Below are 18,358 nucleotides of genomic sequence, written 5' to 3'. Positions count from 1 at the left end.
TTTCATGTAGATTTTTATAAATGTCTGGGACCAAGGATATAATTTTTAGGGTTATTTGAATGCCTAGGGATAAACCATAATTTCACTGAATAAAGTAAAGTTTGATTTTGTTTGTGAATGATTCGTTTCAATGATTTTGTTTGTGAATAATTCGTTTCAATGATTTTGTTTGTGAATAATTCGTTTCAATTATTTTGTTTGTGAATAATTCATTTCAATGATTTTATTTGTGAAGAATTCGTTTCACCTCTCGCATACATCTACTTACTACACAAAAGAAAGTACACAAAAAAGTATTGAGTAATGTTAGAACTCAGAGATATATTTTTGTCATTAATAAAAAAAAAAAAAAAAAAAAAAAATCACGACGATCAACTTTGGAGACTAATAATTGGCAGATAAACAAAAACAGATGAAAGTAAACAGACAAGCTACCAAGGAGAAAGCAAAATAGACAGTCATATATTTCGTGAGAACGAGGGACCATAACGTGAAGGGGCCGACTACTGAGGCCAGTCAGTAACCATTGATCTGGTATACCTTCTTATAGCATTGATCCGCCACTCGCTTACCTGTCCAGGGAACATTATAAACCTCTCCACACATCAGTTACCGACCGACTCTCGTAAGTGCACTGACTTTATTCTTTGATGGATGTTTGTTACATTCATCATTGCCTTCGTTTTTCTTTGCTCGTGTTCGTGGTTGTTTAAAGAATATCAAAGATACCGTATTGGTAATTCAATCTCCCTTTTTATTATACATTGGATGACGAAGTGCAGTGGAACATTTAATTTTGTTTATTTGTTTTTCAGATCTCATACTTAAACGTGCATATTTATGGTCTATTTACAAATGCGTATATATTCCTGTTCGCAGTGACATGCATTCATTCCAAGATATACGCTTTAGTACGTATGCAGATATTTATGTAGTATTTACATGATGGGTTTACGTTGTGAAATGTGCCAAATACAATTTATCTATTGAAAAAAAAGAAAAAAAAGAAAACCAGAACATCAGATAAGAAATAAAATAACATGTTATCATGGGTTTTGTTCAGATGATAATGTTATTTTGTGGGTTTGATAACTGTGAGGTGTTGGCTGGCTTAGTTAGCAGTTTGATTATTAAGTGTTTGTGGATGAGTGTTGATGAAGTGCTCTTTGGCCATTGGCTGTTTGGCTTTGATCCAGTGAGCTAATCATTGCTATGCGTAGGTGCTTAATTGGCCAATAATCAATTAGGCTACAGTTTAGAGTGTATCCTAGTCTTGCTCTGTCCTGGCTCGCTTCGTTCACAACTTAACATTATCTCATTACTCCTCTGTTCTTGCAAGCGGCACATGTTGCCTATGTACGTTAGTCACGTTGCCAAGTATATTAGTGTTTTTATTTTAACCAACAAATCAATAACATAGTTCAACTAGTCTTTGATTATCCGTGGCTTTCTTCGTTCGCAATTTCACTTTCTCATTGCTTTGTTCTGCCAAGCATATAAGTTGTACTACACGCATGTGGGCAAGCATATTGGTGTTATTTTGATTATCAAATTAATCCCTTAATTCAACTAGTCTTTGCTGTTCAGTGACTCGTTCCTCTCGCAATTTAACATAAATCTCATTGCTTCCGGGTTCTGGCAAGTAGTACATGACACACTATGAGGGTTAGCTGTGTGGGTGAGAATACTGACGTTATTTTAATTATCAAAATAATTTAGTTCAACTGGACTTTGCTCCATCATGGTTCACTATGCTCTTCATTTAACTTTATCTCACTGCTCCTCTATAGCTCGCTACGCTCTATGCTCTCAATTTAACTTTATTTCATTACTCCTTTGTTCTAGCAAGCAGTTCATGTTACAATACGTGTGTTAGCAGCATGGGCGAGTATATTGGTGTTAATTTTATTATCGAATTAACCACTTGGTTCAACTGGTCTTTGCTCTGCCGTGGTTTGCCGTGCTTGCAATTTAAGATTATCTCTTTACTCCTTTGTTCTAATGAGGGAGTGGGTTTTATTATTATTATTATTATTATTATTATTATTACTTGCTAAGCTACAACCCTAGTTGGAAAAGCAGAATGCTATAATCCCAGGGGCTCCAACAGGGAAAATAGCCCAGTGAGGAAAGGAAACAAGGAAAAATAAAATATCTTAAGAAGAGTAACAACATAGATATAAATATCTCCTATATAAACTATGAAAACTTTAACAAAACAAAAGGAAGAGATATGATAGAATAGTGTGCCTGAGTGTACCCTTAAGCAAGAGAACTCTAACCCAAGACAGTGTAAGACCATGGTACAGAGGATATGGCACTACTGTAAGACTAGAGAACAGTGGTTTGATTTTGGAGTGTCCTTCTCCTAGAAGAGTTTCTTAACATAGCTAAAGAGACTCTTCTACCCTTACCAAGAGGAAAGTAGCCACTGAATAATTACAGTGCAGTAACCCCTTACTATGAGATTCAGGGCCTCTGTAACACGGTTTTTTGGACTTTGCTCCTTATCAAAGCATCGGATGTAGCTGAAAGTTGACATATGTATATTTTACAACCACACACAAATTTTGTCAGCATTATCAATAACCTAAACACAATAGTTTTAATTTTTATAGAGTAAAAATGATCTAGCCGACGCCATGGCCAGTGATAACGAGCCAAGAGTCGAAAACATTCACTACGTAAGCAATGTAAACACTTTTTGACAAAATTTTGCCCCGCCCATCCACCAGACACCCATTCAACTTCTTCCATCGGCTCTGAAACCCATAACAGTCAAGAATGGCTAACAGGATTTGGAATTGCCCCCGTGGTTGCAAAACTGCATTTGTCTTACGACTTGCAACTTTATACAGTCAAGAGAAAGCCCGTGGCCATATTTACTATAGCCTGAATAGGTAATTATTCAGTTTCTAGTTTAAATCCAATGTTTATAGTCTGATTTGTATTTAGCGTAACAGGATTATAATACTTGTAATGTCATTCAGGCTTTTGAACATTTCTATTAACTATTCACTATGCCACCAAAAGAGAGAGAAAGAGAGGGATTGTATGTAAACAGTCTTTATATAGCTATTTTTGTTAAAATAAGATTTTTGTGCTAAAATCTCCATCAGACCAACCGTGTTAGCTATGTTTTGGGCATGACTGCATTTTATAAATAAATCGTGAATAGTTTTAGGAGTTTTATTTGTACATCTAATGGGAATTTATAGAAGTGAAGTGAACATAATTCATTTATCCTTTAAAATAATTACTACATGTAGCAAAACAAATAGTAGTAAAGATGATAATGCAATGAAGGAATGATACCATACTTTATCTTTAGCTTCAACATCGGCAATAACATACCCAGTTGCCATAATTTGTCAGCTTAATGAAATAACCTATCATCTAAAGTTAAACTTAATTTCTGAGGAGGCCATGGCTTATTGCACAGTGAAAGAATATGACAAAGACTTTATGAATGGCGGAACGATACATAAATGTGGGTGGGGTATTTGTGCTAGCGTAGTAATACTACTGTACTGTAGCAGTAGTGCCGTAACAGTACTATACATGAATTAAACGTTTAGGCCAACTGCTGGGATCCTTGAGGATCATTTACCACTTCTTACAACTACTCGAAAAATTAGTTTTGATAGCCAGAATTTAAATTTTCTGATCCAACAATACCCATGATAGCCTTCAGTGTTATCCTGAATTACAACGAGGCCAAAGTGGGTGGAGCCTCGTGAAGTCATCATTCTGACGATAATTACTGGTGAAGGTTTAAAGCCAAAATATGGTACCAGTTATTTATTTATTTTTTTCTTTTTTTACAGTAAATACGTAGGTAGCTAGACAATAAATAAAAAATACTGGACATTGGATATAGCAGTTATCAAATCAAGCTGGTCTACTACGTTTTTTAAAATTACCAACTAATCCATACACCTTGTCAATCTGATTGTGACCTATAAAGTAGACTGTAATTTCTTAGGAAACTTATTCTGGGAGTTAGACTAATAATCGAAGTGTTTTTGTATTTATTAACATATTTTGTTCGTTTGTTCATTATGACAATTCTCAGTGGAGAGGTTTCAGAGTTCATAAAGGTGTACTGCTTTGCTTTTATCTACACTTTTGTGTTATTGTTGGCAGAGGTATAGCCTTCGTTACGTATAACCAATCATCGATCGAGAAAGAGAGAAGAAATGCCGTCATAAGTTACGTAACGAGTGCGTTCGAAACCTTTTCTCTGAGTAAGTTGGCCCGTCTTCAAAAATCGTCACTTTTACTTAATAAAGTACCAAATTTATTCAACCTACGTAATGCAGAATATAGTCAAAATTTATGTGTAGATATAATGTGCATTCTGAATAAGCGTTATATTTATGAAATTCATAGAAAAAAAGTTATTGCGAAAAAACCGTGTTACAGAGGCCCTGAATCTCATAGTAGGTGAAGAATTGTTTGTTAATCTTAGTGTTGTCAGGTGTATGAGCACAGAGGAGAATATGTAAAGAATAGTCCAGACTATTCGGTGTGCGTGTGTAAGCAAAGGGAAAATGAACCGTAACCAGAGAGAAGGATCCAATGTAGTACTGTCTGGCCAGTCAAAAAGGCCCAATAAATCTCAAACGGTAGTATCTCAACCTACTACCTATATCAACAGTACAATTAATAATATAAACAAATATAGCTATATTTACATTATTCAGACTCTAATTGACCAGCATGTTGTTAGCCAGGTCAGCAAGAAGTGCCAGAAGAAGGGACTTGTGCAGCTACAGACAAAGGCTGAAATCACTGGGCCAGGACCGGGCTGATTACCTCAAAATCTTTGAGGATTTTTCGTTAGGGTTGTGAAGAACATTAGTTTGATCCATGGATAGGTTGATGTTGAATAGACTGATATCATGCTACTGTGTTACTTACTTTGTTTAACAGTACTGTACTTATGTGTTGCTTACTTGTATTCTATTGTGCTGGATGTCCTTTTCATGCATAAATGTTATAAATATTGACCATTCAATAAAAAAGTATGAAAAGTTTTACTTTAGGAAATGGATTTTCTGGACACTTCATGAAAGATTCAAATTTACATATCTCCTTTGATACTAATGACATCTCTAGTCACAGCTGATGCTGTGATTGCCTCTCCTTTACCCGTTCAGGTACACGATAGCATACAGTAATTCAAAACTACCACTTGAGCGTTCCAGGAGGTTGAATGGTTTGTCTTGTGGTAGCCTATTAGAAACGTCCCTTCATGGCGATCTGTTGTGCTCAACAGTTTTTGGAGTGTCTGCAATCTCCCCATCCTTATGAGCTATTGGAAACGTCCCTGCCCGACGATCTGGTGGGCGGGGGTTCGAGATCCACTCAAGTTCGATAGCTCCTTGTAATGTCAGTAACCTCCTCATCTTTGTGAGCTAATGGGGGGGGGGGTGTTGGGGAAGAGCCTATAAGTCCAACTGCTACGTCATTGCCAACCATTGCCTGGCCTTTTCTGGTCCCATACTGGGTGGAGATGTGACTTAGGCGCTATTCAGCCACCCGTTGAGATACTACCGCTAGAGAGTTATGGGGTCCTTTGACTGGCCAGTGTGTGTTACATTGGATCATTCTCTCTGGTTACGGTTCACTTTCCCTTTGCCTACACATACACTGAATAGTCTGGCATATTCTTTACACATTCTCCTCTGTCATGCTCCTGACAACACTGAGATTACCAAACAATTCTTCTTCTCTCAAGGGGCTAACTGCTGCACTGTAAATTTTTAGTGGCCACTTTCCTCTTGGTAAGGGTATAAGAGACTCTTTAGGTATGGTAAGCAGCTCTTCTAAGAGAAGGACACCCCAAAATCAAACTCTTTAGTCTTGGGTAGTGCCATAGCCTCTCTACCATGGTCTTCCACTGTCTTTGGTTAAAGTTCTCTTGCTTGAGGGTACACTGGGGCACACTATTCTATCTTATTTCTCTTCCTTTTGTTTTGTTCAAGTTTTTATAGTTTATATAGGAAATATTTATTTCAATATTGTGACTTCTTATATTATTTAATTTTCCTTGTTTCCTTTCCTCACTGGGCTATTTTCTCTGCTGGAACCCCTTGGGCTTATAGCATCCTGCTTTTCCAACTAGGATTGTAGCTTAGTGAGTAAGTAATAATAATAATAATAATAATAATAATAATAATAATAATAATAATAATAATAATATACAGTCAGTCTCTAGGGTACTGTCCTGCTAGGTCATTGTCGCTGTCCTTTACTTCTGCCATTCATGAGAAGCCATTAAATGATGGAATTCCCCGAATCATTGAAAAAGAAGCAACTGACCTGTTCACATAGATATTGTCAAGATAGTTAGAATTTTCTGAAATTTACTTTGTTAGAAATGTTATCGCTTTAAGTCACATTAAAAAGGAAAATCCAGCTGTTTGTCAAAAGCTCTCTTTGTAAATTTACTTTTTACTGTATTTTTTTTTTTTTACCAAAAAATTGAGTGGGCTATTTTTCACTCCAAGTGAATTTGACTCTTGAAATATTTTTTTTTCCTTTTACAAAAAAAAAGAAAAAGAAAAGAAAAAGAAAAAAAAAATTAAAGGGATTCATTTTTCATTCTAAGGCTAATACTATTGGGAACGATTTTGTATTATCATGATTATTATCTTTTTTTATTGCTATTAATTCGAGAAAATTTAAAATATAAACAAAGTTTGATGATGGATATCGTCGACGCTAAACAAAATTCGTTGTTCTTTTACCAAGCGTTTTTGAGAGGCGGTCCGGATAATGGCTAGAACGCCTTTGACATTTAACAAATATTTCACAAATGCACCAGTTAAATATCAACAGGGCATGTCTGTGAACTACTCTATTCTATACACTTTGAACAGTGGAACTTTTTAAAAAGAACAATTATAAAATATTCCCCTTTGAGAGTCTGTTCTTAAAGCTGAACTCTTTAAATCTTAACAACAAATTGAAATTTATTTATGTTTGGTTAAAGTTAAACTTTTTTTTTAGTTTGCTTAAAGATTAAGTAATGACCCTGATTGTTAAAATTGGTAGTGAGAAGTACAACATGGCATCTTTAGAATCTTCAAATTTATGCTACACTTAAAAATTTGACGTGAAAAAAAAAAAAACGGTAAAAATCCTGGAATAAATGTAGCCTGGCATTTACCGTTTAAAAACGGAAATATTGGCGTTAAGATGTGATATTACGGTCCATAAGTGTTAAATGATAATAACAAAGTAGGGTACAAATTACGGTCACCTGTATTTTACTGAAATACGGCTGAGAACAGTATATTTTTATGGAAATTTCCGATTAAAATTACATTTATCTTTAACAGTGTATGCGATGTACTTATGTCCCTATTTGTGATATAAACTTCATAAATTATATATTTTATTCAGTATGGTCAGACAATACGTTTTAAAAAAAAAGACCAATTTCGAACAAAAAGTCATTCTCATTTATATTAAGCGACGTACTTATCTCCCTATTTTTTATCTAAACTTTAAGTTAAAGGTAACGTTCTACTTTATGATATCGGAAAATTTGGACACAATGAGCGCTGTCTCATTGTTTTTTAGGTAATCTCTTACAACCTATTAATTAATAAAGCTCCTTGGAAGTCAAGGATATGGGCAGTAACAGAGCAAGGCTTCATCCCACCGCCCCGTAATCCATCCAAAAAATCCTTTGAAAACAAGATGACAGAATTCCATGAAAAGTTGTTACTTAAGGATTTAGCAAAAACGCCCGAGATAAAAATAGATTCAAAAGAAAAGAAAACGTGTGATAAGTGTTGAAAATAATTATTATAAATTCAATATAATGTAAATTCGCGATTTAGGCTACCTTAAATAGTATAAAACCGATTACTAGATTTAAAGATCCTTCACTAATGCTGAATCCCACTCTTTTTTTCCCCCTAGGTAAGTGAAAATGAAAGTCCTAATGGATTACTTCAGGAAAATTGAGGTAAAGTTCTACTTGGACGACAACGGTCGCAAGGAAATCCGGAAGATCGAAACGAAGCTCTTCGGAGCCAGGATCGTCCCCTTCATTGCCAGGATCATCCAAATCTTCAGTTTGCAGTTGGACGGACACGAAGATTTCTATGGGAACTACATCACCACTTACAAAGGTTTGGGAGTTGATATTATTCTCTTTCTGCCTGCCATGAATCTATAGCTGACTTTGTCCTTGACTGTATAAAATTTAAATCTTTCGATAGACTGGACATATTTCTATTTTGTGTGGGCATCAATTCACAACTGTTATTTTTCGGTTATCTTGTTTTTTTAGAACCTGGAAATTTAAGGAGTTGACAAAAAAAAAAAAAAAAAAAAAAAAAAAAAAAAAAAAAAAAAAAAAAAAAAAAAAAAAAAAAAAAAAAAAAAAAAAACTTCGATAGTCTCTCTCCATGTATAGCATATTTGTCATCTTGTTCCTTCATCTAGTATGCTTTACTCTTTGTATTAATTTATAATGCCTAACAGAGCTATGAACGCACTTTTTAATATTAATAAGCTCCTGTCATAGACTCGATACATTTTAGGTATAAAAAGCTTGAAAGATGACGTGTCTGATAACTTACTTACGGAGAAAAGGCTATTTTACAATCTAACACTGAAGCCAGCGAGAGAGATTGATTGATTTACTAAGTTTAATAACTAGTATTACAATAAGTTATTGAAGCTGAGAGAGAGAGAGAGAGAGAGAGAGAGAGAGAGAGAGAGAGAGAGAGAGAGAGAGAGAGAGAGAGAGAGAGAGAGAGCAGTTAACTCCGCAAAAGAATTGAAACACTAATCCCATCCCGCTTAGTGCTTACTCAATATGTTACTGATGATGATAACACCGCAGATTTGACCACAAACAACAAGCGTTGCATCTGGGGCTAATTTTCTTTGGATTGACCAAGCGAATTTATTTTTTCGAATAAATTTTCTCCCTCTTATTTGATAGCCAGTTATTTGATGGGTGACCAACAAGAGAAGACAAAAGCTTTTAGTGCATCAACCCCTTGAACATATATTGAGAGTAGCAACCTCCTTCCTTATCTTCCATACCAGACATGCTCAACATCCACATCACCTTTCTATCGAATTAGTCTTAATCTTGTTTTCCAAGTTCATGTGAACCATATATTGTACATCCTTTTGTCCTAATTTTCAAAAAATTTACAAAATTGTTTAAAGCAAATGCCCCATTAAAATTACTTCGTCTGTGTCTACTTTCACACACACACCTATATATATATATATATATATATATATATATATATATATATATATATATATATATATATATAAATATATTCATAAATATATATATAAAAATATATATATAAATATATACATAAATATATATATGAATATATACATAAATATATATATAAATATATATAAATATATATATATATATATATATATATATATATATATATATATATATATATATATATGTGTGTGTGTGTGTGTGTGTGTGTGTATATATATATATATATATATATATATATATATATATATGTATATATATATATATATATATATATATATATATATATATATATGTATATATAGTTGTGCCAGAAGCGTACTACCTTTTAGTTTCTCAGAAAATCTTTTCAGGGAAGTTGTTAGTTCATATATAAATATAAGAATATTGTGCGTATATGTTTATACATATATATATATATATATATATATATATATATATATATATATATATATATATATATATATATATATATATATATATATATATGTGAGAGAGAGAGAGAGAGAGAGAGAGAGAGAGAGAGAGAGAGAGAGAGAGAGAGAGAGAGAGAGAGAGAGAGAGAGAGAGAGAGAGAGAGATATGTCTGATCAATCTTTTATGGATAAAACGAAATAATAATTATTTTAATAACCTGATCTTCATAATTAAGACCGTTAAAAAAATTATTTATCTTAATTCGTAAAATCTGTGAAGACTTAAATCACAAGGACAGTGCTTCGTTTAACTTCTCTTTTAAATTTCAGAACCTTTTGGAGACACCATCCATTTCTCTACAGACGCAGAGCTACAGAAGGCTCTTGCAGACTTGCTTAGACAAAGTAAGTACTTCAAAAATGTATGTGATAAAATTCTTATTTCATAATGCGGCAGAGTAAACATCACCTTTCCTAAGTACTAAAATCGAAATATGGTTAGTTTTACCTGAATATTTGGATTATTCTTTTTAACCTACAAATGAAAATAACTAATTCTTAACATGCAGACTATTTAAACCTTTCCTCACGTGAAAGGTTAAAGAACTAAGAAGTAAATAATCAATATATTTCTATAAGAAATTGCATAAGTTTTAAATATTGGTGTATTAAATACTAAATGGGTTCCCCTAAAAATTAGTTTAATCAAAGCTCACAAAAGAATTATTTACGCATTAGAAAATAGTTATTATTGCCCAAGCCATTACTGTATCAAAAATCTCTTTCGTAAAAGGACTGACCACTATAGCGTGTAAAAAAAAATTCCTTTATGGCATTGTTTACTATAGATTGGGCGAATAGCGAAATACCAAAGTTTCTTAACTTTTTAAAAAATTTGCACAAAATGGCTAGAAACTCGCTAGATTTATATAATAATCTTAACTTATGAAAGAAAATCTAAATTTAAAAGAATTACAGTATTTTAATGGTATTACATATTGGCATCAATACTCCTCCCTGGTTTGTGGGTACACAGGTGCGAGTTGACCGGGCAGAGAAGGCATGACCTCTTCGACTTATTTTCGTTTTTTTTTCTCGTCTTACGACACAAGATCCACACCATGTAGCATCCAACAATCCCAGCCATTACTACGAGTAGCGTTATTACTTTTCATGCTATATATGCATACATGGTGTACCAACCGTGTGTCAAACGATCGTACATAGTAACGACATTTCAATTTTTGTATATATTATGCTTGTATCTTCGCTCTCCCCTCACACTGATAGGGACCTGAAATAACATGTCTGTTTTTCTCACCGTTAACTGTTAACCGGTGCGGTTGTCGGTTGAACATGAAATTGCCTGTTATGTTTTGTATGCCCTTTTTCACTGGAGTTTATGTATACATAGACGGATGTTCTGTAATAAAGTTACTCAGTTGCTTTCATCCTGCCTTCTTAGTCACAGCCTCTCTCGGTCCGTCACATTGGTGACCTCGGAAGTCGACTCGCTCCTCCCGCCTTCCACCACCCCGCCCCTCCGTCATTGGTACTATGGCGGACTCCACGGAAGTTGGCGCCGCCCCATTGAAACTTTCGTCGTTCGCCAGCGGAGAGGCACTTGCTTGGTTTCAGCGCGCAGAAGTCCGGTTCCGCATCAAGGGCGTGACTCGCTCAACCACCAAAGCAGATTATGTTCTCGCGGCGATACCCGAGGACACCTTCCCGGAAATATCCGACTGGCTTTGTGAACAAGGAGACACCCCAATAGCGTATGACGCCCTCAAAACGTACCTTCTACAGCAGTACTCGCCGTCGCCAGCCGCCCGTATAGCAAAGCTTTTTCAGCTCTCTCAACAACCATTGGGGGACCAAAGGGCTTCGCTCGCCCTCAGGGAAATGACCAGTATCACTCGCCTGCAACCTGCCGCAGACGGCTCTTCTCGTGAGGTGAACCTACTTCGTGTCCTTTGAATGCACCGTTTACCCGATACTGTACGCACTGCCATACCTGATGTCAATAGTTTACCAATAAAAGACTTGATTACCAAACCCGATGCCTCCATTCCTGACAAAGAGGACGCCTATTCAACGTCAACCAAAGCTGACGTGAAAGCCGTAGGACATACATGCCTACCCCGTGACGAGCTGGAGCTGCGACAAAGCCACCCATCACCCACCACTCGCTCGTGCCCCAACCAACGACTTTTACAGCTACTTACTACCTCCCGTCGGCCGCAGTTTTGCTACTACTACTACAGATTCGGGGCAGCCGCAAAGAAATGTGCCAAGGATTATCAGTGGCCAAAAAACGTGTAAGTAGGCCATCGCTCGTGGCGGTGGCCTCCCATGTTTCTAATCTATTCTTTTTACATGATGCAGGAACGGGCGTGCAATTTTTGGTAGACAGGGGTGATTGTCGTTCTTCTTTGCCAAGGGAACTCTTCAGGACACGACGTAGTCTGTCTACGTTTGCCTACGTCCGCCTGGTAGCTGCCAACGGATCTGCGATACTCGCCTACGGTTACGAGAACCTCACATTACCAATCCTCAGTGTGGATTTCCTCTCTCAATTCCACCTTCTGGTCGATGTCGCCCACCGACGATTGGTCAACGCAGACTCGTACTTGTCGACACCTCCTCAACTCGTCTCCTCCAACCTCGCTCTCCACATCAGCGCACCCAAGGATGCCTACGCCCACCTCCTCACATCGTACCCAAAAGTTTTTCGTCCAGAACTTCGCCAAACGCCCACGGCTTCCAGCCAAGCATGGTATTTATCACCATATCAATACGACGAGACCCCCAGTCTTCGCAAAATTCAGACGTCTGGTACAGGAACGATTGGCAGCCGCCAAACAGACGTTTGCCGAAATGGAGGAAATGGGCCTTTGCCAGAAGGCCTCCAGCCCATGGTCGTCACCCTTACACATCGTTCTGAAGAAAGACGGCTCCCTCCGTCTGTGCGGGGATTCTAGGCGCCTGTACATGCAAGCAGAACCGGATCACTAACCCATCCCAAACATCGCCGACGTGACCTCCTACCTGCACAAAGCGAAGGTATTCTCCACGCTCGACCTCCTGAAGGGGGTATTATCAGGTGCCTATGAACCCAGAAGACATCCCCAAGACCGCCATCACCACTCCGTTTGGTACATACACCTTCAATTACTCCTGTTTTGGCCTTCGTAATGCTGGGGCCACTTTTCAACGTCTCATGGATGACATCTTAGGAGACCTCCCCTTCTGTGTATATTATGTGGACGACATACTTGTGTTCTCTTCCTCAAAAGAGGAACACCTCCTTCACCTGCGCATCGTGCTTGACCGCCTACAACAAAACGGACTTGTAGTCTGGTACGACAAGTATACCTTTGGCACCAACGAAGTGTCGTTCTTAGGGCACCGCATCACTCCTGAAGAAGTCCATCCCCTCCCTGAGAAGGTAGCAGCCGTTCAGAGCTTCCCCACGCCCTCAACCATCAAAGCTCTGCAGGAATTCTTGGGCATGATCAACTATTATCACCGTTTTCTGCCAGCCATTGACGCCGCTTTTGCTCCCCTCTACGCCTCCCTCAAGGGCAGGCCAAAAGACCTGAAGTGGGGTCCCCTTCAAGAAGCGGCCTTCTGCAATGCAAAGAAGGCCCTATCAAATGCTGCAGCTCTCACTTTTCCTATCCCACATGCCTCTCTACTTCTCTCCACCGATGCCAGCGACGTAGCTATTGGTGCAGTACTCGCCCCACCCATTGGCCTCCTTCAGCAGAAAACTGTCCAAGGCCAAATCGGCTTATTCCACCTACGATCGCGAATTGCTGGCGATACACCTGGCTGTCCGTCACTTTTGCCATTTCTTAGAAGGTACGCCCTTCGTCATTGGAACAGACCACATGCCTGTGGTGCACGCCTTCACTCGACAGTCTGACGCCCGGTCTACCCGTCAACGCCGACATCTCTCCGCCGTGGCTGAATACAATTGCACCCTTCAATACCTCCCTGGGAAAATGAATCCCGTTGTCGATGCCCTGTCAAGAAACACGTTGGCTGCCGTTCAACTGGGATTGGATTACATCTTGGCTGAAGCCCAACGACAGGATCCAGAGTATCAAGCATGTAGGACATCCTGCACATCCCTCCGTTGGGAAGACATCCCCTCAATGACTCCAACACCTCCCTCTCTGTGACGTCAGTACTGGTAGACCTCGTCCTTGGATTCCTGCTCCCATGCCCCAACAGGTGTTTGATTTCATTCACGGCCTTTCACATCCCTCGTGCTGTTCTACTGCACAGCTGCTTTAGACGAAGTTCATTTGGCACGGCATTTCTAAGGATGCTAAGGATTGGGTCAGCGTCTGTACTTCTTGCCAAACTTCCAAAGTACATCGACACACGGATTCAGGAGTGGGCACCTTTCCTCAACCTCAGCGTCGTTTCGCCCACATTCACGTCGATGTTGTAGGCCTCCTACCCACATCACAAGGATATCGTTACCTGTTTACTGTCATCGACCGCTCCACTCGTTGGTCTGAAGCCATTCCCACGGAAACTGCAACGTCCGCCTCATGTACATCTGCCTTACTCTCAGGATGGATTGCAAGATTTGGTATCCCTGAGCATATTACTCCTGACAGGGGTATCACTTTTACCTCTCAATTGTGGACATCATTAGTGAATCTCCTGGGCATCACCATACATCAGACAACTGCCTATAACCCCGCTGCCAATGGAAAGGTTGAACGTTTTCATCGCACCCTCAAAGCAGTTTTGATGTCCCGCTGCAAGGATTGCAAAAGGTTTACTCAGCTTCTCTGGGTCCTCCTGGGACTAAGGAGGACTCCTAAAGATGCCCTCGACGTCTCGGCAGCTGAAATGGTGTATGGCGACCCGTTGGTCGTCCCTGCTGAATTTTTTCCTTCTGCAATCTCCTCAGACGATCTCCAGCGCATACATCACGTCATGGGAAAATTTACTCCATGCCGCCAGACTTACAAGCCCCCAGCGAAGCATCACATACCGACAGACTTGCACTCTGCAACACACGTCTTCCTACGCAACGACACTAGCAAGCCACCGTTAACGCCCCCTTACACGGGCCCTTTCCTTGTGATCCGATGCAGTCCGAAAGCATTCTTACTAAACATTCATGGCAAAGAAGATTGGGTCTCCATTGATCGTCTAAAACCTGCTTATCTCCTGCCAGATGACCCGCCTACAGTTCGCCTCTTTAGATCAGGGCGCCCTATTGAACATGTACAGTATGTCATTTTAGGGGGGGGGGGGGGAGCCATGTACCAACCATGTGTCACACGATCGTACATAGTAACGACATTTAATTTTTTGTATACATTATGCTTGTATCTTCGCTCTCTCCTCGCACTGATAGGGACCTGAAATAACATGTCTTTTTCTCACCGTTAACTGTTAACCGGTGCGGTTGTCGGTTGAACATGAAATTGCCTGTTATGTTTTGTATGTCCTTTTTGCCTGGAGTTTATGTATATATAAACGGATGTTCTGTAATAAAGTTACTCAGTTGCTTTCATCCTGCCTTCTTAGTCACAGCCTCTCTCGGCCCGTCACAATGGTTTGGTTTTTGGGCTGGGAAACAAGCTTGTTGCATATAGTGCAATTGATGGTACTCTATTGGCATCAGTTCCATATCCTGAATGTTGTCCTATGGTTGCTAAATCCCTTAACACAGATCTAGGTAAAATTGGCGCATGTAGCAAATAATGGGGTATGAAGGTGAACTTTAATAAAACTCAAATGATGATTGTAAGTAGGTCAAGGACAGTGGCTCCTCAACATCCAGATATTTGCACTGACAATGTCTACTTAACTATGCATAACTCACTGAAAATTCTTGATTGCAAATCTGCTTTTGAGAATCTCATCCAGTCTGTTTCGTCTTCAATTACAAAAACAAAATATGACATCAAGAAAGTCTTTTAAGAATTTTGGTGATCAATCTATACCGAGGAAATGCCGTAATTCCTTCATTCTACCATGCTTTGACTGTTGTTCTAATGTCTAGTCTTCAGTTGATGATTCTCATCTAGATTTGTTGGACAAAAACATGCCATCTATTTAATTTTTTATTCCTGATCTGGATGTTAATCTCTGTACTGTTTCTCAGTTACTTCCTGTGCATGTTACTTGAGATTTTTCATAATTTTAACAATCCTTCGTATTCAGATCTTCCCAGACTGTACCATCCTGTATGTAGAACTACGAGTATGTATGCAGCTAATTCTAATAGTCTTGCCTTTTCCATCTGAACGATCAATGCTGCACAGCATTCTAGAAGTTTTATTTCAGTTGTGACTAGATTGTGAACGATCTTCCTAATCTGATGGTTGAATCGGTGGAACTTCAGAAGTTCATACTGGTTGCAAACGCTTTTTTTCCGTTGAATAAGTTGACATTAATTCATAATTGACATATTTCATTATTGTTACTGACCTTTAAATATTTTCATTGTTCCTCTATTTTCTTCTGAACTGAGATCATTTCTCTGTTGTAGACCATGGGCCTGTAACATCCTGATTTTCCAATTAGGGTTGTAACTTGGCTAGCAGCAATAATAATAATAATTACTGTAGCCCCTATAACTATAGCTACTACCATCTTATATACTGTACATGGGTATCCTGAAGAGAATGGTTCACATGGCGAGTCTCTGTACCCATTAAATACTGGACCAATTCACTAGACACATGAGGTATTTCAGTTAGATTCAACTTCTTCAAGGTAGTGTTAAACCCAGGAACTTTTTGAACCAGCAGGAAATAATTTGATACCCGTATCAAGATAGAAATATATACCTGATTAATGTATGTATTGGTATTCAAAATAAAATATTCCCCTAACAACGTACATCCAAGTTCTATTTCTTATTTACTGATATATTCAAGCTTGTGAATTTCTCTCATAGGTCTTGTCACAGTGGACTAGCGGATGTTACTTTACTCATCTTATTATATATTGGTACCCTAATTGGAGACCATGAGTTGGGAAGTCATTCAAGTGGTAGTACACACATTTAGTGTCCTTCGTGAGATTGTTGTCCCCTGATGAATGATTGTTTCACAACACCAAAGAATTTGTTCACCACTCTTTTACAATCATCAACTGACTGAATAAAGCCTAGGGTCATCTCATCATTGACTATGAAGACCTCATGGGCCGGGAGACAAACCTTTCTTCCCCAAGACCCCGGAGCTTTAACCTTGAATGGAATGAGTTCATATACTGTTTCTTATCCTAGCCTATGGGCAACCACACATGTATGTTTAGTTTACCAAGTGTCCTCCTTACTATCAGCTGCGACATTTCGTAATATTGGATTACTTCTCAGTTGGAGGGTATGGAAGCTCAATGTGATTTTGTAATTCCACTAAAAGAATAAAAAGTGATTTGAATCCAGAAATAATGGACTCACCATACCTGACCTCAACATTTTAACTCGTCTATTATATTAACTACTTTAGCTTCAAACACAGGGGAAGAGATAAAAAAAAAAAAAAAGCTACTTGGCTGACTAAGCATGAATTCCTTTTCAGTTTGAGCCCACTCCATCTTTGCTCAAACACTTGATTAATGGACTTCTCCATGGAGCTCACTTACTATATGCCCATTTTTTTAACTGTTTCATCCCCATGTTAAATTTGGAAACTAACTTCTTTATATCACCATAGTGTTTTTTTTTTTTTCATAGCAGGCAGCTCCATAAGATATTCCAAAAGAAAATCCAAAAAATTTTCTGCAAATTACGTCAAGATTCCACCCACAGCTCTGGCTCTTACACGAATATTTTCTATTTCACGCTTCACCTATTTTGAACAGTGCCTGCTACATCTCATTGTCATATTGTTGGCCCTAATTATTTGTCCGGCCTCTACTTTGGTGAATTTGCATAGCTTGAAAGCATTCAGTCGGTTGAATAACTGTTATGTTTCCAAAGAAGACTATACTTATCAGTATATATCTTTTAGTTTGTCCTCCAGATGCCCTCTGCTTTTCTTGATAAATCATTCAAAGTGCCTATGCTGACGTACGTATTCATGGCAATGCTCATTGGGTCCGATGGCCATTTATACAAGTTTGTTTGATAGGTAACCTTTTAGTCTTTCTACTTGCAAATCCACTACTGCCACATCTAGGGACAACGTGATCGTATGCACACGATCATCCAACACTGCCTTTCCCGAAACTTAATTGTCAAACCTGGCACTACCAGCCCTCTGGGAGCCGTCCTAGTCCCAACAACCAGGATCACCACGAGGAATACATCCTTGAACATGTCTTCCACCTGTCTGTTTAGTATATATATATTCATCTCCTCATACACATATTGACGCAAAGGGCCTCCGTTAGATTTCGACAGTCTACTCTATCTTGGGCTTTTAAATCAGCACTTCACTCATCTCCTACTTCACGCTTCATAGTCCTCTGCCATGTTGGTCGGGTTCTTCCAATTCTTCTAGTGCCTTTTGGAGCCCAATTATGTGTTTGGTGAACTAATCTCTCTAGGGAAGTACAAAGATCATGACCAAACCATCTCCATCTGCCCCTCACCATGATCTCATCCACATATGGCACTCGAGTAACTTCTCTTATAATTTCATTTCTAATCCTGTCCTGCCATTTAACTACC

At 38.4% G+C, this 18,358-nt stretch overlaps 1 protein-coding gene across 3 annotated transcripts in view; it reads left to right on the top strand.

Moving 5' to 3' along the window:
- LOC137636439 (uncharacterized) overlaps positions 1-18,358 on the top strand; it is a 41,813-nt gene that overhangs the window by 15,831 nt on the left and 7,624 nt on the right. For 2 of the 3 annotated variants that reach the window (XM_068368862.1, XM_068368864.1), the window contains exons 2-3: positions 7,939-8,150; positions 10,030-10,104. In XM_068368862.1, the coding sequence (XP_068224963.1) occupies positions 7,949-8,150; positions 10,030-10,104 (277 nt within the window). In that variant the 5' untranslated portion in view covers positions 7,939-7,948. Of the gene's footprint in view, positions 1-491; positions 626-7,938; positions 8,151-10,029; positions 10,105-18,358 lie in introns of those variants that run through there. The other variant, XM_068368863.1, reaches the window with a different exon arrangement.

The sequence above is a fragment of the Palaemon carinicauda genome, unplaced genomic scaffold (genome assembly GCF_036898095.1).
Source record: "Palaemon carinicauda isolate YSFRI2023 unplaced genomic scaffold, ASM3689809v2 scaffold3, whole genome shotgun sequence".
Lineage (NCBI taxonomy): Eukaryota > Metazoa > Arthropoda > Malacostraca > Decapoda > Palaemonidae > Palaemon > Palaemon carinicauda.
Note: the sequence above shows the minus strand (reverse complement) of the source record. Positions and strands in the feature narration are given on the sequence as shown.